The sequence below is a fragment of the Puma concolor genome, chromosome C2 (assembly GCF_028749965.1).
Source record: "Puma concolor isolate L17-30 chromosome C2, mPumCon1.1.hap2, whole genome shotgun sequence".
Lineage (NCBI taxonomy): Eukaryota > Metazoa > Chordata > Mammalia > Carnivora > Felidae > Puma > Puma concolor.
Window position 1 is genome coordinate 121,458,356 of NC_141675.1, and position 25,551 is coordinate 121,483,906.

Here is a 25,551-nt window from a genome sequence, read left to right on the forward strand (position 1 = left end):
AGATTGAGATCATACCGTCCATATTTTCAGACCACAAAGCTATGAAACTTGAAATCAACCACAAGAAAAAAATTTGGAAAGGTAACAAATAATCAGAGACTGAAGAACATCCACTAAAGAATGAATGGGCTAACCAAGAAGCTAAAGAGGAAATTAAAAAGTATATGGAAGTCAATGAAAATGATAACACCACAACCCAAAACCTCTGGGACACAGCAAAGGTGGTCATAAAAGGAAATTATATAGCAATCCAGGCCTTCCTAAAGAAGGAAGAAAGATCTCAGATACACCACCTAACCCTACACCATAAGGAGCTGGAGAAAGAACAGCAAATAAAACCCAAAACCAGCAGAAGACAGGAAATAATAAAGATTAGAGGACAAACTAATGCTATTGAAACCAAAAAACAAAAACAAAAAAACAAAAAAAAAACCCCAAAAAACAGTAGAACAGATCAATGAAACCAGAAGTTGGTTCTTTGAAAGAATTAACAAAATTGATAAACCACTAGCCAGTTTGATCAAGAAGAAAAAGGAAAAGACCCAAATAAATAAAATCAAGAATGAAAGAGGAGAGATCACAACCAATACAACAGAAATAAAAACAATAATAAGAGAATATTATGAGCAACTATATGCCAATAAAATGGGTAATCTGGAAGAAATGGACAAATTCCTAGAAACATATACACTACCAAAACTGAAACAGGAAGAAATATAACATTTGAATAGACCCATAACCAGTAAGGAAATCAAATTAGTAATAAAAAATCTGCCAAAAAACAAGAGTCCAGGGCCAGATGGCTTTCCAGGAGAATTCTACCCAACATTTAAGGAAGAGTTACCACCTATTCTCTTGAAACTGTTCCAAAAAATAGAATTTTGGAAGGAAATCTTCCAAACTCTTTCTATGAAGCCAACATTACCTTGATTCCAAAACCAGACAGAGATCCCACTAAAAAGGAGAACTATAGACCAATTTCCCTGATGAACATGGATGCAAAAATCCTCAACAAGTATTAGCCAACCGAATCCAACAATACATTAAAAAAATTATTCACCACGACCAAGTGGGATTTATACCTGGATGCAGGGCTGGTTCAATATCCACAAAACAATTAACGTGATTCATCACATCAATAAAAGAAAGGACAAGAACCATATGATCCTCTCAATAGATGCAGAGAAAGCATTTGACAAAATACAGCATACTTTCTTGATAAAAACTTCAAGAAAGTAGGGATAGAAGGATCATACCTTGAGATCATAAAAGCCATATATGAATGACCCAATGCTAATATCATCCTCAATGGGGAAAAAGTGAGAGCTGTCCCTCTAAGGTCAGGAACAAGATGGGGATGTCCACTCTCACCACTGTTTTTCAACATAGTATTGGAAGTCTTAGCCTCAGCAATCAGACAACACAAAGAAATAAAAGACATCCAAATGGGCCAGGAGGAGGTCAAACTTTCACTCTTCGCAGATGACCTGATACTCTATATGGAAAACCCAAAAGATTCCACCAAAAAACTGCTAGAACTGATTCATGAATTCAGCAAAATTGCAGGATATAAAATCAATGCACAGAAAATCGGTTGCATTCCTATACACCAACAATGAAGCGACAGAAAGAGAAATCAAGGAATCGATCCCATTTACAGTTGCACCAAAAACCATAAAATACCTAGGAATTAATCTAACCAAAGAAGTGAAAAATCTATACACTGAAAACTATAGAAAGCTTATGAAAGAATTGAAGAAGACACAAAGAAATGGAAAAAGATTCCATGCTCCTGGATAGGAAGAACAAATATTGTTAAAATGTATATACTACCCAAAGCAATCTACATATTCAATGCAATCCCTATCAAAATCACACCAGCATTCTTCACAGAGCTAGAACAAATAATCCTAAAATTTATATGGAACCAGAAAAGACCCCGAATAGCCAAAGCAATCTTGAAAAAGAAAACCAAAGCAGGAGGCATCACAATCCCAGACTTCAAGCTATACTACAAAGCTGTAATCATCATGACAGTATGGTACTGGCACAAGAACAGACACTCAGATCAATGCAACAGAATAGATAACCCAGAAATGGACCCCCAAAGTATACCAACTAAGCTTTGACAAAGCAGGAAAGACTAGAAAATGGAATAAAGACAGTCTTTTCAGCAAGTGGTGCTGTGAAAACTGGAACAGCGACATGCAGAAGAATGAACCTGGACCACTTTCTTACACCATACACAAAAATAAACTCCAAATGGATGAAAGACCTCAATGGAAGACAGGAAGCCATCAAAATCCTTGAGGAGAAAGCAGGCAAAACCTCTTTGACCCTGGCCGCAGCAACTTCTTACTCAACACGTCTCTGGAAGCAAGGGAAACAAAAGCAAAAATGAACTACTGGGACCTCATCAAAATAAAAAGCTTCTGCACAGTGAAGGAAACAATCAGCAAAACTAAAAGGCAATGGACAGAATGGGAGAACATATTTGCAAATGGCATATCAGATAAAGTGTTATTATCCAAAATCTATAAGGAACTTATCAAACTCAATACCCAAAAAACAAATAATCCAGTGAAGAAGTGGGCAAAAGACATGAATAGACACTTCTCCAAAGAAGACATTCAGATGGCCAACTGACACATGAAAAAATGCTCAACTTCACTCATCATCAGGGAAATACAAATCAAAACCACGATGAGATAGCACCTCACACCTGTCAGAATGGCTAACATTAACAACTCAGGCAACAACAGATGTTGGCGAGGATGCGGAGCAAGAGGATCTCTTTTGCATTGTTGGTGGCAGTGCAAGCTGGTGCAGCCACTCTGGAAAACAGTATGGAGGTTCCTCAAAAACCTAAAAATAGAACTACCCTATGACCCAGCAATTGCACTACTAGGCATTTATCCAAGGATTATAGGTGTGCTGTTTCAAAGGGACACATGTACCCCCATGTTTATAGCAGCACTATCAACAATAGCCAAAGTATGGAAAGAGCCCAAATGTCCATCTATGGATGAATGGATAAAGCAGATGTGGTATATATATACAATGGAATATTACTCGGCAATAAAAATAATGAAATCTTGCCATTTGCAATTATGTGGATGGAAATGGAGGGTATTATGCTAAGTGAAATTAGTCAGAGAAAGACAAAAATCATATGACTTCACTCATGAGGACTTTAAGAGACAAAAAGATGAATACAAAGGAAGGAAAACAAATAATATAAAAACAGGGAGGGGGACAAAACAGAAGAGACTCATAAATATGGAGAACAAACTGAGGGTTGCTGGAGGGGTTGTGGGAACAGGGATGGGCTAAATGGGTAAGGGGCATTATGGAATCTACTCCTGAAATCATTGTTTCACTATGTGCTAACTAATTTGTATGTAAATTTTAAAAAATAAAAAATTAAATTAAAAAAAAGATTAAAAAAAGAAAAGAATATGGGAAACAGACTATTTTTGGGGAAAATGGTTACTTAGGAAATTAGTTAATACTTGTTGTGAGAAGCAAAATAGAGATTATTGTCTTCAAGAAAATCTTCTTTTATTTATTATCACTTTCTTTGAATAATCAGAAGCAATATGAATACTGCTCATTATTTCTGCAATACTAATATCATGAGCTAAATATAGTATTTGCCAGTTTCAACAAGGTGTTCCTCTTTCTGACTTACACAGCATGTTCATGAGCTATGAGATATATCCTGCAGAGTTTGTGAAATTTTCTTGTGCAATTTGAGCTTAGTTTACCCTCTGCCTATTATTCATAAATACAAAACTCAAAAAGAGGATGGTAAGGGAAGAAATAGCAGTCTTGTGCAAATCTAATCCCAGACCACAATGTTTTATTAGGGGCTCCTTAATATTTTATATACAATGAAATTACAGTCATAAAATCTAAAAATTATATTGAAATGTGAAAATAAATTTGTAATCCTCTATAGCACCTATACTTAATGAATGTGAATTCACAGGGTTTGCCATAACCAGGTTTGCCTTTTAATAGTAAATTCTTCTCCTATGTAATTGCTTTTGCAGACATTCCTTGCCTATAAATTGCCATGTTCTGTAGCACATGACTTGAGCCAGGTATGACTAAACCTGAGGACCCCCTGCCCAGGGTGACTAATCTCCAGGGTGGCAGGCATGAGGCTTTATCCCCAAGCAGAAACAATGTGATTGAACAATGTGATTAAAGTAGTGTGTTCTAGATTCTCTATCATATATCCTTTTTTAAAAAAATGTCTATTTATTCATTTTGAGAGATAGAGCACATGAGAAAGTGCAGAGAAAGGGCAGAGAGAGAGAGAGAGAGAGAGAGAGAGAGAGAGAGAGAATCCCAAGCAGCCTCCATGCTCACCACAGAGCCAATGTGTGGCTCAATCTCATGAACTGAGCTAATATCAAGAGTTGGACCCTTAACTGACTGAGCCACCCAGGCATCCCTTCTCTATCATTTATCTTAACGTGATTTAAAACCTTAAAGAATTAAAAAATAATTGAAGTTAAAAACACATGCTTGAGCATGCACACACACTTATATCCCACAGTTCCTACATTTCCTAGTTCTGGAAAAGCCATGATTTAGTCAGTCTAATAGGAGACCATAATTCATGAGGTAGGGTAATCTATGCAAAATAGAGGAAGAAGCGGATAGCTGGTAGCAACTGTAGACAGAAAGGAGCTAAGTCACTATGAAGCCAGTTAGTGAGTAAACTCTTTATGTCCAGGGAATAACCTTTATGGCTATAACCAGGTTTCCTCATGTTTCTTTCACTTGGCCATGGCCAGAAAAAAACTTATGATAACTTCTTTTCACTTGAGAGTAGCTGGAGTGAACCTCAGTACCATTCAACTTTCACTTGTAGCACTTTCTTTGAAAAGATTTTATATTTTGTGCACTGGTTGTGTGTGTGTGTGTGTGTGCGTGTGCGTGTGTGTGTGTGTGTGTGTGTATGTGTGTGTGTGTGTGCGTTTAGGCTGAATCAAAAAGATCACACCATTTGAATGGAAAAAAAAATTACCTGACTCTAAGTCTTATGCCTCAGGGTATTCACTATATTTGTACAGATTATAATGTCCTTTCTTCTGCTAAAGACTGAAAGATTTCTTCTATTTTCTACTTTAAAAGGTGTTTTATTGTAGGCCCAAAAAGATGATAAAAGATGGCAGAAAAAATTTAAATCCTATCCATTAGAGTAAACCCTATAAGAAAATAAAAGTATCTATCCATTTGAGTAAATATTATAAGCAGCAGGTAAGTGTAATTCCTTTGAGACACCTATGGTGATGCAATTTTCTAGTCATCAAACAATTTATTTTATGGACTCTTGTAGCATTCAGCACATGTAAGAAATATCAACCTGCCCCTCATCTACGTGTTGTGAAAAAGCATCATTTGCATCAGTAAAACATCTATGTTGAGAAATTAGCTTTCTGAATGTTATAATGTTTCTCTATATCATATACTACGAAAGTTTTGTTGATCAGTTTTTAACAGGTTATATTGTTTTCTGAGCAACATATCACTTTTAAATTTTTAAACATTTTTTTAATGTTCATTTATTTTTTGAGAGAGAAAGAGAGACAGAGTGTAAGCTGGAGAGGGGAGATGCAGCTGGGGAGGGGAGACACAGACACAAAGAGAGAGGGAGACACAGAATCCAAAGCAGGCTCCAGGCTCTGAGCTGTCAGCACAGATCCCGACGCGGGGCTCAAACTCACAAACTGTGAGATCATGAACTGAGCTGAAGTTGGACACTTAACCGACTGAGCTACTCAGGTGCCCTATGAGCAACATATCATTTTTAAATTTCAATTACCTTCTAGGCTTCACCAGGTTCAATATAATTCATGTATTCATAAAATAAGGGATAATTTAGAATTTACATTTTTGCCTTGCTTTTTTTTTTTTTTTACTACTTTTTGTTTTTTTCCATTATTCCTCCCCCTTCTTCTCTCTCTTTACTATATTTTGTCTCCAAATATTCTTAATTTTTATACTTCTTCATGGTTCTCATATCCAGTATCTCGACAGGGTCTGGAACATCATAGATGCTAATAAGTCTGTTCTTAATTAATTAGAATAATGGCCATATTCAATCAGGTAAATCATTCCTTTCTTTAGTCTAGTAGATTCAGATCATGTCAACATGTACAACTTGTGGGCAGTTGTTAATTTGTTACCATTTTTTTGTGTAGTGGATTTCTTTTCTTTTTTTAAAAAAAAATTAAAGGTTTTATTTAAATTCTAGTTAAGATATAGTGTAATATTGGTTTCAGGAGTATAATTTAGTGACTCCTCACTTACTTATAACACAACAGTGCTTATCACAAGTGCCCTCCTTAATACCCATCACCCAGTTAGCCCATCCCCTGCCCACCTCCCCTCCATTAATCCTCTCTATAGTTAAAAAAGTCTCTTATGATTTGCCTCTCTCTCTCTCTCTAATCCTCTTATCATCAATCTCCTGCAAAACTGAAGATGTCATTGGTCTAACCGCTGAATAACTAGACAGTTTCCATTTTGGACAAGCACAAAAGCTGGAGATAAATCATCAACAATTGGGAATCAGACACACTACATGCAAATAAATAATCTTTATCTGATGCAGTTCTATTGTTTTATTATCTTTTTCCACTCTTATTGACTACTATTGATTGTTACTTCTTTTCTTTTACTCAGATTTATATTTACCCTGTACTTGCCCTTTGGTTCTTCCCTTAACTATTTTCCTGAGGCATAGCAATCCTTAGTGCAGCCCAACTATATCAGAGTTCCCTGTATCAGAACTTCCCAAAGGTGGGAGTCCAGATACATTTAGCTGTAGATAAAAAGGGAGAGAGAAGATTGGCAATATCATTTTTAAAAAGGCTAATTAAAAATAACTGATTTAGGCGTGCCTGGGTGGTTCAGTCAGTTGAGTGTCTAATCTTGATTTCAGCTTAGCTCATGATCCCAAGGTCATGGGATCCAGCCCCATATTGGGCTTTGCACTAAGTGTGGAGCCTGATTAAGATTCTCTCTCTCTCTCTCTCTCTCTCTCTCTCTCTCTCTCTCCCTCCCTCCCTCCCTCTGCCCCCTCACCAATTTGTACTCTATCTCTACAAAAAATAAAAATAAAAATAACTGATTTAAAAATATATCAAACTGTTAAATCTTTTTTTTAAAATTCATACATGATCATTTCATATAAAACTCATAAAGAAAAGAACATAATTACAAATTACTTATAATTATCAGGAAAATTGAAATTATGAAATTGTTTCATGTCATACAGAGGCAAAAAATACATTTTAAATATAAACTGATCAAGAAGAGAAATATAGTTTTCTTCTGAAAAAATAGCAAGAAATGAGAGATGAAACAATTTATAAGAATAAATAATGGAAGATACTTGAAAGATCATATAGTAGAATACTTTATGGGTCAACATTGTAAAAACACATGAGTATAAAAATGAAGCCAGAGGGTGAATTCCAGAATAGCCAGCATAAGGGACTCTAGAGACTCCCTCTCCAGCAAAACAACCAGAACTGGTGAAAATTATTTAAATGCACACACATTTATGTGCTAATTGTGCTAAAATATAAAAATTGTGCTAATAGTATACAGCAAATCAAGAAACAATTATTCAAGGAAATCTATTAAATATTAGTGAGAATAGATATGATCTGTGGTATTTAGGACATGACCTGCTCCCTACTTCACTCCACCTCTAACTCAGCACAAGGGAAGCTTGCCTCCTGGCGAATGTCTCCAAGAAGAGGGGACTCCTCTTTCTTACCAGCTCCCTTTCAAAGACTTCAGTATTTTCCCTGTGGAGCCAGGTGGCCTCACTCCCATATTCCTCTCACTTCTGCTCTTCATTGAAGAGGCCCAATTCCATCTGAGTGTGGCTGAGAGGTTGGGGATCTGTTCCTCTACCCAATCCAGACTCATGGGCCAAGAATTCAAAGACCTTCATGGCTTTCACCCCAGTTCACTCATAGAGTAGACATTTCAAGCCAGAGAGGCAAGTCGTAAAAAACAGTCTACAGCCACTCCCTCAGGACCCTGATCATCAGAGTGAGTGTCACTTCAAAAGATGTAAAATATTATGTCAAAGTAAGTATGGGCACATTTCACTCTTATTCATGTATATCCCCTTAAATTCATTATATCAGCTTAAAATAAACAAACAGAAAAAAATTAAAATGTACTTCCATTAAGTAAAACTATTATTTAAAGTTTTCAGGGAAAAGTATGAAAAAAAAAAGAGAGTTGCACAGAGAGAGAACCCCAGAGATCTCTTATCCAGTATTCAGCAAAGTAGGTACTGAACAGTGTATCTATGGGAGGAAACTGAGGCTGGGGTAAAATCCATCTAAAAGGATTAGATGAAATAGTACATGATACTCACACAGGGCTGGGAATATGCCTGTTTTAACCAATCTGACTGAAAAATCTTGTAACTGGTACACTGGGCACTCAGAAGGATTTTACCTTCCTTGGTAACAAGAAAACAATAATTCCTAGAATAAATGCCGCTCTGCCCTTCCCTAAGAACATTTTAGAAACTCTGAAAGGATTAAACTCTTTCTAAGTAACTTAACCAGAAGGAAGCTTAATAAGATTTATACAAGTTTGAGAATATTCTGCACCAAAAGGTAAAAATCACAATGTCTGCAACCCTATCAAAAACTGCATTCAAAGAAGCGGAAAAATGCTATCTATAATGAGATCAATCAATCTATCGAAACTGACCTAGAAATAATACAGCTCAGAGAAATAAAAGGTAAGGGCATTGAAAACACAAAATAACTCAAAATACATTCAAAACGTACACATATGAAATTTATGAAAGTAATTCTTTGTGATCTTGGTGTTAGGAAAAAAAAATACATATAGCAACCACCAAAGCATGATTCATAAAAGTAACAAATAAATAATGATAAAATGGAAAAGTTGGACTTCATAAAGTAGTACAGCCACTTTAGAAAACAGTTTGGAAATGTCTTCTTAAAACTGAACATATGTCTGCCATATGACTCACTCATTCTGCTCCTAGTGATTTACCCAAGAAAAATGAAAGCATATGTACACAGAAAGACTTACACACAAATGTTCATGACTGCTTTAATACAATAGCCCCAAACTATAAACAACCCAAATGTCTATCTCTAGATAAATAAACAAATTAAGGTATAGATCCACACAATAGAATACTTATCAGCAATATATATGTAACAACATGGATGAATCTCAAAATATTTATGCTAAGAAAAATCAGAGGGAAAAGAATATTAAATGAGTCTAAAAATTCGAGAAAATGTAAACTAATCTATAATGACATAAATCAGAACAGTGGCTGTGATTTGAGCATGAAATGAGGAGTGGGAGAGGAAAGGATTACTAAAGAGTATGAAAAAACTTTAACAGATGATGAATATGTTCATCAACTTGATTGTAAGGATTCATTGCTATATACACATGTGAAAATATATCAAACTGTCCACTTCAGATATGTGTATATTGCTTTCTATTATATCTCAATAAAGCTATTTTTAAAAAATAAAAATATTAAAAAGGAAAGTTTCTCAATGGTTTTTTTGGTGATTATTTGCTTTCATCAACCATTCACACTTATATGAAACAATTGTTTTATCTCTTTCCATAAGATGTCTCTTTTTAAATAAATTTTTTGTTAATGTTTATTTATTTTTGAGAGGGAAGGGGAGAGAGCACAGGTGGGTTAGGGGCAGAGAGAGAGGGAGACAGAGAATCCCAGGAAAGTTCCACACAGCCAGCGGAACCCACAAACATACCTGACATACTTGAACCCACAAACCTTGAGATCATGACTTGAGCTGAAGTCAGACACCCAACCAACTGAGCCACCCATGCGCCCCTAATGTATCTCATAGTGTAGCGTGCAGCATCTCAAGGTAATATCTTAACAGCATTCAGAAACCTCCAAATTTTGCATGTTTTTTTCTCACACAGACATACACACCCCACATACGGGTATTGTTAACGCTATTTTCTTTCATCGTTTAATACATGTCCAGCATGATCCAGATTTAAGTGGCAAGGACATTTCCAAAGTGGTAAGTATAAACACAAGAACATGAAAAAACCCTGATTTATGGTTTACAAGTTTAAATGTTAATACTTTCAGTTAATCCTTATCATACATGATGCAGGGACTTTAAACTCAGGGGACACAAATCTTTCCTTTTTATTTTCTTTTAGGTTTAGCTTCAGAAAATTCACAATCCCTGTGTTACATGTTAATATTACTCTCATTCAAATTAAAGTTTTATAAAATTGATATTAAATGAAGCTTTAGGCCAAATCTAGTTTTACACCACCAAACAGAATATTTAAATTAAGTATATAATCTACCATTTTTAAAAGTAGATTTCATAGAATTCAATGCAAAACAACAACAAAAAAAACAAGAAACAAAAACAAACGTGGTCAAAGAATACTGCTAAGATGTTGGCTAAAAGAATTTTTGCACTAATTCTCAGAAATGTTAACATGCTAAAGTATATTTGGACTTAGTTTTAGAGAATTTCCTTGTAAGAACAGACTTAGACTGTACATGGAATATTAAGAGTTTCTTTCTAAATTTAGTAGACTGGAATCCCCTTCCTTTTTTCCTTGAATATTTATTAATACTTGCCTTAGTAGTCTCTAATCCTATGCATTCTCAAAAAATAGCTAAGGATCACCAGAGGTACTTAATAAATATTAGGATTTCTAGGTCTGACATTGAGGAATTCTAATTTTAAAAGTCTGCATTAAGACCAGGAATCAGCATTTTTTTTAAGGGATTGGCATTTTTTTTTAAACTAGAACCTCAGCTGATTCTAATCCAAATAATATAAAGGCTACTTTTCGAGAAACACAGAGTTCAGAAATTCACTCTCATGCTTCCAAATGCTGAAAAGTTATTTACTAAGTAGTCTTACAGTAAAATTACACTATGTTTGCAATGAGCTTTTGCATTATTTTTGATTGACATTACATTGAATGTCAAAAAACCTGTTTGCATGGAGAAACACAGCTAAAGCTAACTTAAGCTTGATGGTCAAACATTTGAAACACACAATGTATAATAAATAAATAACACTTGTAGAATGCAGGCAATACTATTAGGCACTGACAAGCTTCAGTGACTCACCACAAAGTCAGGCTTTGCTGGATATGCACATCCTTCAGTGCATAATTCTCATGGTGGGGGCCGTGGGGGGAAGTGCTGCACATATGAAGAGTGATGATTATTTAAAAAGGCTAGAACTGGGGCGCCTGGGTAGCTCAGACAGTTAAGCGTCTGACTTCGGCTCAGGTCATGATCTCGTGGTTCGTGGATTTGTGCCCTGCATAGGTAGGGCTGTGTGCTGACAGCTCAGAGCCTGGAGCCTGTTTCAGATTCTGTGCCTCCCTCTCTCTCTGCCCCTCCCCTGCTTGTGCTTTGTCTCTCTCTGTCTTGCAAATAAATAAACATTAAAAAAATATTTTTAAAAAAGGCTAGAACCACAAATGTCCCTCATTGTGAGATGATAAACCTTTTTATGGTCCCTTTCCTAGACATAAGTCACCTAACTACAAAAGGCTACTAAGCTTAACTTTTAGATTCGATGTAATAATTTCAACTTCAATATTTTAAATATTATCACATATTTATGAACTAATTTTTTCTAATGCCTTTCTTTTTTTTTTTTTTTTAAGTTTACTTATTTATTTTGAGAGACAGTGCAGAAAGGGCAGAGAGAGGAGAAGACAGACAGAATCCCAAGCAGACTCTGCACTGTCAGCATGGAGCCTGAGGCAGGGTTTGAACTCACAAACCATGAGATCATGACCTGAGCTGAAATTGGATGCTTAACTGACTGGGTCACCCAGCACCCCACCTAATGCCTTTCTTATTTCCATATGCTCATTACTCAAGTCACTCAAACACCCAAATTATATTGTCTTGACTTTTGTTGTTGCTTCATCTGTCAGAGTCATTCATCAAGTTCATCTGCAATTTGACTTATCTTTCAAATTTATGTTCCCGCTTTTTTAAAATTCCATTTTATCCATGAGGTTAGTGCCTTATTAACTCATGCTTGAGACATCTCTTAAATACTCTTCCAGGCCTCAGATTTCTCCCCAAACTCAAGTGCTAGGTCTTAGAACACTCAAGTCCAATCTTTGCCAGACAAATTATTCTGTTTCTCTAGATCTCAGTTTTCTGTTATTGCTGCAAAACAAATTACCCTAAGCTTAATGGCTTAACCAAAACATATTTATTATCTCACAATGTCTGTGGGTTAGGAGTCCAGAGAAGGCCTGGCCCTCTTCTCAGTGTCACCAGCTGAATTCAAAGTGTTGGCTGGGACTGTGATTCCCATCTGAGTTTTAGGGTTTTCTTCAAGCTCACTCATTATTGGTAAGTTTATTTCCTTGAGGCTGTATGTCTGAGGTCCCCATTTTTCATTAGCTGTCACTCAGAAACTGCTTTAAGCAACTAGTGATCACCCACAGTCCTTTGCCACATGACCCCCAAAGATAGTTCACAAGAAAGTGGTTTACTTTTTCCAGGCCAGGAGGAGAATTTCCCTCTGACACTTCATTCTTTTATAAAAACCTCAGCTCATTATGTCAGGCTTTCCCTTGACAATCTCCCTTTGATGAGCTCAAAAGGGACACATAATTGTATCTGCAAAAATCTCTTTTGCCATATAAGGTAACCTGATCACAGAAGTGATACCACAAATACTATATTCACAAGTGCCTTCGACACTCAAGGGGAAGAGATTATACAAGGATGTGGGTCAATGAGCCTTGTCATGGAATTCTGCCTCACACACTAATGCAAAAGTTAGTTTGCTGGAAACGAAAATCTTTTTTTTTTTTTTCAACGTTTATTTATTTTTTGGGACAGTGAGAGACAGAGCATGAATGGGGGAGGGGCAGAGAGAGAGGGAGACACAAACAGAAACAGGCTCCAGGCTCTGAGCCATCAGCCCAGAGCCTGACGCGGGGCTGGAACTCACGGACCGTGAGATCGTGACCTGGCTGAAGTCGGACGCTTAACCGACTGCGCCACCCAGGCGCCCCTGGAAATGAAAATCTTAAGATCCTATGATAGTAACTGCTCAAGCTACAAACTAATAAGCTTATACATGAAATAAAACTTAATAAACTTTATAAAAGTTATAAAGTTTATAAAATATAACTTCTCAAGGAGCTTGTACATTTAAAAAGGCAATGCTCATCTTTTTCCCACAGTAAATGGCAAATATTCACTTCCTTGCTGCACAGAAGATTAAAAGCTGCAATGAAACCACCTGTGGTTTTGAGTACAGAGCTATCCAGAGGCACCAAAGGGATTTCTGAGTTAGACTCATGGTGGGAGAAGGTTAGATGAAAATTATGTTTCATTCTACTCTGTAAAGCTTATGCAAAAAAAAAAAAAAAAGTCTCAATCATTGCCTACAGAATAAATTCCAAACTCTTTAATATGGAATAAAAGATTTTCCAAGACTGAACTTCCTGTTTACCTCTCATATCTGTATCACACAGAAAGTTTCATGGTTACTTCAAACAGTGCTTTCTTTCCACAGAAGTACATGGTTTCTTTGCTTGGAATTCTCTACCACCTACCTTCACCCACATCCCCTATGATGAATTTGATTCATTGTTTAAGATCTACTTATTCATTTAACAGCTATTTACTGAGTGCCTGTTATTCATCAATGAATTGTTAAGTCTTTACCTCTCCCACAAAGTGGGGCTGATCTCTGCTTCTTTTTTGGTGCAAAATCTAGAGCCAGTTCATGTATCTATTACTGTACCTGTTAAATCTTAGATTTATATGTCCAGCATCTAAATGTGAATACCTTAAAGGAATTATCTTGTTTTACTTGTTTATATTTCTAGGACAAATTCAGGGATTGCTACAACTCATTAATCATGGTTTGCTGAAGATAATAATAATAATAGTAATAATAATAACATCTAAAATGGTTTCAGTGATTCCTCATACTGTGAAAACACTTTACACATATTGGCTCAAAAAAATCCTTGCAATAGGACGTTTAGGAAAACATTATAATCCTCACTAGTATGTGAGAAAACTGAAGTTCAGAGACAGAGGCAAGACTTTTATATAAGTTCTTAAGTTTATGTTCTCTATACCAACTCAGTTCCAAACAGGAGCATCAACATCACTCACACATGTAAGTAACCCAGTGCTAATATATTCTCAGGTTCCAATAGAGTCCTACTTCATCAGAAAATCTGGGGGCAGGGCCATATAATCTGAGATTGAATAGGCCCTATAGGTGATGATACCAGCTAAAGTTTGAGAACCAGTGCTCCATAATCAAACAACTTTTATACAGAAACTTGGAAATTATATTCATATGTTAGATTATGATGGAGGAAAAAGAAAAAAAAAACCAGAAAAATGACTCATTTTTCTCAGAAGTCATATCCATTATATAGAGTCTGAACTCAGAAGTCATATCCATTTTATAGAGTCTGAAACTTAACACAATGTCAGTATGCTGAACTGGCCAATGTTTAGTTAAACATAAGAAAATAATCTTCTCTATTGACTGTAATAACTAGGATTTACATCAGTTACACATTCCTCTGTAGAGGAAAACATTCTCCACAACTTGTTAATCATCCCTAAAGATATCTTAAATATGTCCAGGTCAAAGTTCTTATTTTCTTGATTTGGTTCTTAACTCATGCATTATAGAATTCTTAGTAATCAGGAAGCATTTTAACAATTTCTTATTCAATTTAATTTGATTTGATTTGATTAGCTTATCTTTTCCTATTGCTTTCACCAGGGATTGTCTTTAAAAAGTGTCAAGTGATATTATAGTAAAAACTGTTAAGTGGTAATACGAAGTCAGATTTTGATCTCTGAAAAGACAGGAGTGCAAGATAAGGATGGAATGGTCCTTTCAGTGAGGAGTGTTTACTGAGGGATTTTAGAGTGAACGTTCACTGAGCATATCTAGAGGACAACAAGAGAAATGAATGCATTCAGTGCAGAGTACTGCATACCGCATATTTGCACATACACCTATAAAAATAGTTTAATGCACTCAGCAAGTCTACCATATAATTGTGAAGACAACCTGTATCAACATGCAAAGAAAAGAATTATAAAAAATAAAAAGTGATAGAGATGAATGCAAGTTTAGGCATAGTAAGTGCTCTATGATGGCCACGTATCGGAGAATACAGAAATAAAGGAGGCCTCACTACTTCTGAATGTAGCACAGAACCATATTCTGTATATGGTTTTTGTCTTGATTTCTTTTTCTAGTCTTGACTCAGATGATTTTGTTTCCTTTCTTTTCTTTTTTTTTTGACCCGATGATTTTCAAGTATGATGTTTATAAGATCAAACTTTTCATGTTTTTACATTTAAACAAAAGTCTCCCCCTTATCTAAGATGTAATCAAATCTGTTTGGCACTCAGAGCATAAGCCATACTTGTCAAAAAATAAAGCATTTTCTAAAATTTGAGTACAATATAGAATTCCCGTCAGCTATAATGTTAAAAACAGTCAATCAACATTAATGAAGTACTCGTATGTTAGTCTCTGACTTCCATGAGAATATGAGACAAACCCTCAAAATAAACAAAATGCTAAGAAATTGAGAAGAACCAACAAACTATGTCAGAATTAATGTAGGTAATATAGCAATCGAAGGAGAGTCCTCAAGAACTGACTGGAGCTTTCTCCTAGGCCGAGGAAGTCAGATTTAAAATTTATTGTACAGATTATGGCTTTTGATCAGAAGGGCTTAAAGAGAAAAGTGGCTGGATGAAATCTTTGTCATAGTATGGTAACTCTAAAAGCAGTGTAGATGGTCCATTTAGCAAAGATCTAACCAAGTCTAGGACATAACAAACATATCCTAAAGGCAGAATTAGAATGGGTGTTCCTGAGTGCTGGCAGAATATATGATCAGGCTTTATACTAACCTGAAAGTTTAACTTAGCATAGCAACATGTCTAACTTGTGTCTTGTGGGCTTGTATTTTTGCAAAATTTGTTTGAGAAAATGTATTTAATAGAAGTTCTGAAACAAAAGTAGTGATTAGTGATAAATTACAAGTAAGTCCTTGTTTGGAGAAAAATATACACAAAGAGTAATTAAAATAGAAAAGAAGATAACTAAATAGATCATAAACCTTTTAATTTCTTAGTAATAGAGACAATCCTATATTATATAATACCTTATAATATATAATAATTATCTCTATATAATGTAGAACCCTATACAATATAATATTATACTGTATTATCATATCTGCTGGGCCAGCATGCCCATTAGTAAGAATTATTGTTAATCTAAGATATTTGAATTACAAATTAAAATAATTGGAGTGGTTTGCATAAACCAATCTCCTAGTGGGTTACCTTTAGAACAATACATAAGTTATTACTATGCACATAGGAAACATTTTTAACAATCATCATAAATAATTCTTGGATTTTAATTTGCATGTGACATCAGGTCCAAGATACCTGTATTGTCACGGGGAAAAACAAACAACAAACAAACAAACACCACTACTAACCTCACGAGGCATCTCCCCTATAAATTTATTTCCCATCTAAAGGTTGTGTGTGTGTGTTTGTGTGTGTAAATTTAGTTGTATGAAGAGCAGAGCTCTACTTAATATTTAAATGACTGTGCATTTTTTCTGAGACAAGTATAGTTTTTACCCCCTGTAGGAACTACTAGTAATCAGTTATTGATGTTTAGCCAAGTTTATCCTCAGAACTTTGTAATTCCAAAAATCAACAAATTGAAGACATAATTCAAGGAATTTCTGTCTGTAATCTAAATACTATAGAGGAGTTTGGAAATAATAGCATCTAACATGTACTTAGTGCTCACTATTGCCACGAATGAATCTTCGTGGTTTTCATACATAACTCCTTAATTTCTCCAACTTTTCCATGATGTATATATTATTGTTAGACTTGTTGTACATAAGAGGAAAATGGGGCACACAGAGATTGTATTGATATACCTTCCAGAGTTACCTAATTTAAGAAATGCATAAATCTGGTTTAAATTACACTTAATCAGAGAGTGACTATGGTTTGAAAAAGAAAATGTAAAATGTCCCGCATCTAACACTTCATACTAGTTTCAGCACATAAATTGTGACTTGGGGAACTTTTCCTGTTATTTACCTTTAATCTCTTTGTCATTTTTGAACCATCTTATATCAGCTGCAGGTTTGCTACCAGATGTTTTACAAGTCAGCTGCATCAAATCTCCCTCCATAACCGGTGATGAAAATCCACTAATTTGAGGCTTCTCAGGAACACCTGAAATTTAAGTAAATGGAGGGAACATCAGTCTCCAGAGCTGATTCATTCTTATGACTATTACTTTCACAAAGCTAGAATGGGTTGTTAATTAACAATAACTTCAATAGAAAATAACAAAGTGTTATATAATAAAATAAACTGCTTAAAATATCTCTATAATATATAGAGAGATATACAATTGTGTATTTCTACACAAACACATATACATATGTATATTCAGTAGTTCCCTGCCCCCCCTCCCGCCACCCTGGTTATTTGAGGGAGAGACATTGCAAGACCCTCAGCGGAGCTGAAACTGTGGATAGTACTGAAGACTATATAAGCTATTTTTTTCTCCTATCCATATATACCTATAATAAATTTTAATTTATAAATTAGGCATAGTAAAAGATTAGCAATGATAAATAATGAAATGGAACTATTATAACAGTATGCCAAAACAGAAGTTATGTGAATGTAGTCTCTCTTGTAAAATATTGTACTATACTTACCCTTCTTGTGTGGATGTGAGAAGTTAAAATGCCTATGTGATAAGAGGAAGTGAGGTGAATGTTGTAAGCATTGTGCTGTAACGTGAGGCTACTATTGGCCCAACAAGAAGTCAGAAGGAGGATCACCTGCTTCCAGACTGAGGTTATTCATGTGTAACTTAAACTGTGGAAGATGAAATCCCAGATGGGGGTGAGGTGGGGAACTAATATATGCGTGTGTGTGTGTGTGTGTGTGTGTGTGTGTGTGTGTGTGTGTGTTATCCAGAAAGCATTTAAAATGCATTTAGTTCGAAGTAGCTTTTAAAGTTTTACCTGCAAAAAATACTCTTTGTAAATCTCAAAAACAGCCATGCAGTATGTCTTAAGACTTATCAGTATAAGGACTTAAGAAGGTAAATTGTTTGCAATGGGAGAAAAAATCCACAAAAGCACATTTCTTTATTCCTTAGCATATTGTGATTTAAATAAAAGAGCACCTTGCATTCCTGATTTCATAATTCTTAAGGCTTAAAAAGATATTATTATCCTCTATGTACTTTGTTCAAAAATGCATTTTAGAATAAGAGATTTATCAATAACTGCAACAATACTTTTCTGATTCTTACACAGAGGGTTTTGAAGTCATTTGTGTTAGAAATGCAATAGTGGTTTTGTGAGGCATGATGTAAATTATCTTTAATGCTAACCACTACTACCTTTTCTAGTCCAAGTCATCCAATGGCTAAGCAGATAACTAATATGCAGAGATAGTACATGGATGATTTAAATAATAGAAAATGTCATATTTCTTGGGTAATAATATTCTCTTGTTGCCATAGAAGTTTATTAACATTTCTTTTTAAAATCATTCAGTAATAAACGCAGACTGAAATATCTTTATTGTACTCTTTAATTCAATTTGAAAAGAATAAAATGTAAGAATGTTGGAAATCACCAATAAGAGAAATGCATATTAAAACAATAACAAGAACAACAATGATAAGTGACAGGTCAACATCCTCCAATTAGTTGGATTATTTTCTGTTCACATTCATATGCTTTCTTTTAATCTATGCCATACCATCATTTAATAAGCTGAAATCAACCCATTGTCTATTGTTGGGGTCTCAAGGTGGCTCTCTACAGAACAATACGTTAACCTTAGGCAGTTATTATATTGAAATATTCCATTTTAGTGGATATATTTTGTCTGTAGTGGCAAGCTGATGAAGATTTTTATAAAATAGTCCCAGTGGGACTTGCAAAGAAACATATTTCACATCGCAGGTACAAAACCAATTCACTAGCTGGATTAACTTTAATATTCCTACCTAAGAGAACAGCATGCATTAGTTCTTTTATATGCAATGTTATGCCTTTATCTATAAAAAAAAGCAGGCAAGCTAGGACCCCCCCTCCCCCCACCCCCAAAAAAATCAATCCTTAAACTCCTCTAACAGTACGCAGGTGTGTTTCAACGAACTGCAGCAATCTCAACTGATTGGGCCATGACTTCTGCGGAATCACAGAGAGCTCTTTGCTGCAACTTTATTTCCTCTGAATTTCTATGAATGTAATGCTTTTTGGTGTCACTTTAACCTTTGGGGAAAAGGCCCAGTGTTTAGAAAATAAAACCACAGAGAAGCTACAAGTTACATATAGATTGACATTATGTACTTCACTTAAGAATCTAGAAAACTATAACATTAAAAGATAAGACACAGAAATGTCAGGGTCATTTAAATGCACCAATATAAACAAAGAAGTCATATTTGAAAGCTATAAGGATTAGAGAAGGCCCCTCTCAAATGACTTGCACAATTAAATGTAGGACCACTCTATAGACACGCTGAATTCATTATCATTATTCTGTTATTTTATTAAAGGATCACCAGGTATACAATATCCTGGTATGTATTGCTCACTAAGAAACAAAATGGATGCTCTTGGGAAGCCATACAAACCGTTACACCTCACTTTGTCTCTTTCTAAAATGGGGCAAGTGATTGACTTTTTAAATGCTTCTTGTTATAATGTAGCAGAAAAGGGATTAAACTATATCTATTAATATGAGCCTCAAAATATATATTTGTTATTGACTCATGTTGCTGTAGCTTGCGATCACATAGTGTTAGTTCCTTGTACTTACCCAGAACAGTGAGATAGGCCTTAGAAGTTTTGACAGGCATTGTAAATAAAGAACAAGTGTACTGTCCTTCATCCGAGAGAGACACATCACTGACGCTGATACTTAATTCATGCCAGGAAGCTCGAACCAGCTCAATCCTGTTATCCCTTAAAGCTGGAAAGAGAAAACATTGAAAATGCAAATAGCAACATTAGAAAAAGTCAGTACTGTTAGACTAAATATTTTTAGCATAACATAATAAATATTGTCTTTGGCCATACATCTCATCTAAATCTTATTTCCTGATACAGATTAAAGGAAGGTTTAAATGTATGGAAATATTTTATCAGATTTTTAAAAAATCAAAGTAGAATTAGGTGTTCCTTAATGTTCTCAGAAATAACTTTTTAATTAAATGATTGCATCTGGTACAATACTTCAGATGAGGTAGATGTCGGTGGTGATAATAAGGGCTTTCCTCCACAGGCTTTCATGGAATCCTAGTATCTAAAAAAACTATAAACAGGTTTCATTTCTATGCACAGATAAATTTGGGAAAACTGTGATAGCTGCATTCCTTCCAAGAGACCAACAATTCACATTAGCATATTAAGAGCATTTTCTCTACAATAGAGAAACCTGTTGAAGTTCCTTTCAACCAGAGCTGACTTTCAGCTGAAAAACACCTGTAAGGTACTGAATGTTTAAATTTGCCCTGGTTGGTACCTCTACTGTACCACCTTTGCTAAATATTTTTAGTATATTTCTTTGGTTCATGCCGCCTTTTCTACCACAGAACTTTATTTATTTGTTTGTTTAATTTATTTACATTTTTTTTCCACAGAAAATCTCTTAGCATGCTCCTCTTGATTCATTTTGGGAAAAACATTAAAAGCTTTAAATATTATTATATTTCCAACTAAGTACAGCTATAAGCTCAGAATTAAGCAAGACACAACTAAAGGAGGACTCAGAGGAAAGAGCACTGGTTAGGGAAACTAGGATCTAAGGAGCAACTCAGTGGTTTCCCAACCAATAATTAAAAGGCAATTGAGGCCTGGCTTTTCCCAAGGACAACCTAGCAACAGAAGGTAGCCTAGGTAGACTAAGTTTTTTTTTTTTAATCACATATCAAATGCAAGTCCTGCCAGCATCTTTGGGAAAGATTGGGCTAGCTGCAGGGGGAATCAAGTGGGAGTGTCACTAACTACAAGTAGCCATGGAAAGCAATTTTTTTTCCCCACTGGGCTGGAGACTCCCCTTCACTGCCTAGAGATAGTGATCAACTGGGCAGCAGGGGAAGAGAAGTGATGCGTCTCTGACAAGTACTCAGCCCTTAAAGTGATCTTCCTATGTGCTAGAGAACCACATACCCCTGCTGGAGCCATTAGGCAGCCTGACCTATGGAAGCTCCTCTGCCTCTTTAGGTGGTTACAGTGGGAACCAGGTCAACCCCTAGTAGAAATATGCACTTCAAGCTGACCAAATAACACCCTTTAGCTCTGGAAAGTCAATTGTTGGTTCAACCACGACCTGAAAATGTAAGCCAGGACCTCTATGGCTAAACCTAAACAAGGTGACTGCCTCCTAGAATAGAAAATTAAAATAGAATACAGAGTCTCCTAACATAATAGCTAGAATGTCCAGGTATAATAAAAACATCACCGGTTACACCAAACACCAGGAAAATCATAACTTGAGGGGGAAAAATAATCAATAAACACCGCCAACACTGAGCTGAAACAAATGTAATTATCTGACAAATAACTTGAAAAAAGCCATCATAAAAATACTTCAGCAATTAGTAGTTATCTTGAAACAAAAAAATAGAAAATCTCAGCAAAGAAATGATAAAAAAAAAGAATCAGATGAAAATTAGAGAAGACAAAAATACAATAACCAAAATAAAAACTCACTAAATTGGCTTAACAGTACAGTAGAGATGACAGAGAATGGTATTAGTAGACTTAAAGATAGGGCAATATAATTAATAATTAATTTGAATAATAAGAAAATAATAGATTGGAGGGAAAAAAAGAAAAAGAAGGGGGCCTCAGAGACCTGTGGGATGATAACCAAATCTTCAATATTGGTACCATACAAGTTTCAAATAAGTGAAAGAGATTGGGGCTGAAAGAATATTTTGAAGAAATAATGGTCCCAAACTGCAAAATTTCCAAAAGACTTAAATGTAATATACAGAATCAATAAGACACACTAATCTCAAATATGATAAACCCCATGAAATTTATATCCAGGTACATCAAAATTAAACTGGAAGACAAAAAAAAAAAAAAAAATCTAAAGCAGCCAGAGAGAAAGACATATAACCTACAAGAGAACATCAATCTAAATAACAATAGATTTCTCATTTGAAATTATGGAGGCCAGAGGGAGTGGCACATTACTTAAGTGCTGAAAGAAAAGAAATACCAAGACTGAATTCTTATTCAGGGAAGCTAACCTTCAGGAATCAAAAGGAAATACGTATATTCTTAGAAGGAAAACTAAGAACACGTTTCTCTAGCAGATCTGTCTTGAAAAGTTAAGTTCTTTAGACAGAAAAAAAAATCTTGGAGTATCAGAAAGGAAGAAGGAATGACTAAAAGAACAAAAACATGGGTAAATACAATATAGACTATCCTTCTCTTGAGTTGTCTCCATTATATGATGTTTGAAACAAAAACTACAACATCAATTGATGCAATGTTGAGAAAATATATAGAAGGAATACTCAAGACAAGTAAAAAGTGGGCAGGACAAAGGAGTCTAAAAGAAGTAAGATTTCCATACTTTACTCAAAATGGTAAACCGTTGCTACTTGTAGACTGTGGTAAATCATGTACGTATTTCAATCCAGAGCAAATACTAAGAAAATATACAAAGTAATACACTCAAAAACTCTATAAATACACATAAAATCAATTTATATAGTGTCTTGAAATAATAAAATTTTAAAGTTAGAAATATTAGTGTTTACCAAGGGTTAAGGATAGTAAGGGGTAGAAGGGAGGGGAGGGACATGGATATGATTATAAAAGGATAGCACAAGGGGATCCTTGTGGTGATGGAAACCGTTTTGTATTTTGGCTGTGGTGATGGATACATGAAACTACACATGAAATAAAATTTAAAAGACTAAATACACATGCGTGCACACACACACACACACACACACACACACACACACACACACTCACACCCACAGATGAGTACATGTAAAATTGATGAAACCCAAATAAGATTGGTCGACTATATCAATGTCAGTTTCCTAGTTGTGATATCTTTGCAAGATGTTATTCAGGTCAAGGGTTGATGAAATCTATTATTTCACACAACTGTGTGTGAATCTACAATAAAAACTCAATTAAAAACTTTTATGTACATTTGAAGGAATAGGGGAGTGGTCAGGATATCAAAGCTTAAAATTTATTATACACATTTGCCACAGAGCAAGAGGGGAATCCCAAGTGCCAAATATTTTTGAATTGCCTGTATATTCCCTATATGTTTTGTGAAAGGAGCAGGCAATAATACAGTATGTAATATTTGGGATAATTCTAAATTTTCATGATTTTAAATATATTTATAAAAAATAAAACATCCTCCCAGATACTCAAATAACACACACCTTAATGATTGCAGTCCCTCTGCTACCATTCTTTATTAACTCTAATTCTATAAAGAGGCATATGCTTACAAATATTTTTGAAACGAATCTTATTGAATATGAAACATAAGGCAAGTCTGATTATGTTTGTATTTGTGATTCCATTAAGATACAGTGGACATTTTTAAAAAAAATGTCTATTTCATAATCTATCTCCTAACATGCACTAATACACACACACACACACACACACACACACACACACGCACATATATACACACACATAGACATTGTTCAGTTGCCAGAGGAAAACAGTGGGACACAGATTCGTTATTTCCCCAATAAGACCTCAGGCTATATCAACCACTTTTCAAAGCTGTGATTTATTTAAGAAAAATATTTATCACATATTTCTTGTTTCTTCACAAAAGAGGTCACCAAAAGGGAAAGCCTAAGGTTTCTGCCATGATGTTATATGGGTAAAGCTTGTTACTTACCCCCTGTGTTCAATTTCATTTCTTCTAACACAGTTCCCACTGACAGAGAGACAGAGCTTACAATTTTCAGTGAATCTTAGCAAATAAATTTAACTGTTTTTTGGTCAGACTGTGGAAACTGTATAACATCACCAAAGTTAAACTGCATTACTCAATATACATAAATATAAATCTTTAATATTTAAATTTTTTTTTCAACATTTATTTATTTTTGGGACAGAGAGAGAGACAGAGCATGAACGGGGGAGGGGCAGAGAGAGAGGGAGACACAGAATCTGAAACAGGCTCCAGGCTCTGAGCCATCAGCCCAGAGCCTGACGCGGGGCTCGAACTCCCGGACCGCGAGATCGTGACCTGGCTGAAGTCGGACGCTTAACCGACTGCGCCACCCAGGCGCCCCTAAATCTTTAATATTTAGACCATTGGCATGGAGTAAAGCTAAAAGCAATGACTTGTGAATTAAAAAGCATGCTTTAGGAGCTTACATGAAGTCGGATTTCCTGTGGATAATAATTCCTGATTTATTTTCATCTTTGATTATGAGTTGAACTAAATGACTTCATGTAGTATGTACAGTCCCTTAAAGTAAATCTACGATGATGTATTAAGATATTTTGAGTTTAGAATCCTGATGAGAACCTGAATATTTTAGTGTCTGAAGTGTCCCCATTGATTTAGCCCACCAAGTCGTATAATATTTTGACCTTTTACATGATTCTTACCAGCCTGACTGAAAACTAGGCTCTGCAGAACACCTGCATTTTAATGTAAACTCTTTCCCTGATTAACCATAGGAACCTAGACAAGTCACTCAAATTAGTGCCCGTCTGCAGAGTGTTGGGCAGAGATCATAATAATTGAGTGGAAGTATAAGGAATATGGTTTAGGGTATTGAAATATATAAATACATATTCAAAACCTGAAAACATAATTCCAAGAACCAAGAAATTGACACAATGAGTAAAGGGACTATTTATTGTGTAAATTTCCTTGATAATTTATTTGCCTAAGGAGATTCTCATTGGACTGAAGACTTTAAATGAATCGTGTCTCTGTAGTATTTATCTTTTCAAGTTTGTAAACGCTTATGATGTCATCTGCAGTTTACTGTATAACATTTCTAGTATGAAAGAATAAAGGAAAGCCTTTAAAAGTCCAAAGAGGGACATACTATAACTCAGTGGGTTCCCTGTGAGCAGAAGCCTTGTCTTCCCCATCTCAGCGCCCTGCACCATCACTATCTGCACAGGAGGTAGTCAGTGAATGGCTATTGAAATGAAACTGAGAACCATACTCTGTCTGTATATGATAAGAGCAGAGTGAAAAAGAACTGAACCAGGAAGTCCTCTTGAATATATCTCCACAGGCTCCCCTATGGGAGAGAAGCCAAAAAGAGAAGAAAAAAAGTGTTCCGTTTAGACACTGTTGAGCATAAAAGAACTAGAAACATCATGCTATGAAAATTTTTAACA

The 25,551-nt window shown here is 35.3% G+C and overlaps 1 protein-coding gene across 3 annotated transcripts in view; it reads right to left on the minus strand.

Moving 5' to 3' along the window:
- Window positions 1–25,551, minus strand: part of CADM2 (cell adhesion molecule 2) — a 1,074,502-nt gene that overhangs the window by 167,583 nt on the left and 881,368 nt on the right. For all 3 annotated transcript variants that reach the window (XM_086675698.1, XM_086675699.1, XM_086675697.1), the window contains 2 exons: window positions 19,994–20,146; window positions 17,234–17,371 (listed from right to left, as the gene is read on the minus strand). In XM_086675698.1, coding sequence (XP_086531824.1) covers window positions 17,234–17,371; window positions 19,994–20,146 — 291 coding nt within the window. The remainder of the gene's footprint in view (window positions 1–17,233; window positions 17,372–19,993; window positions 20,147–25,551) is intronic.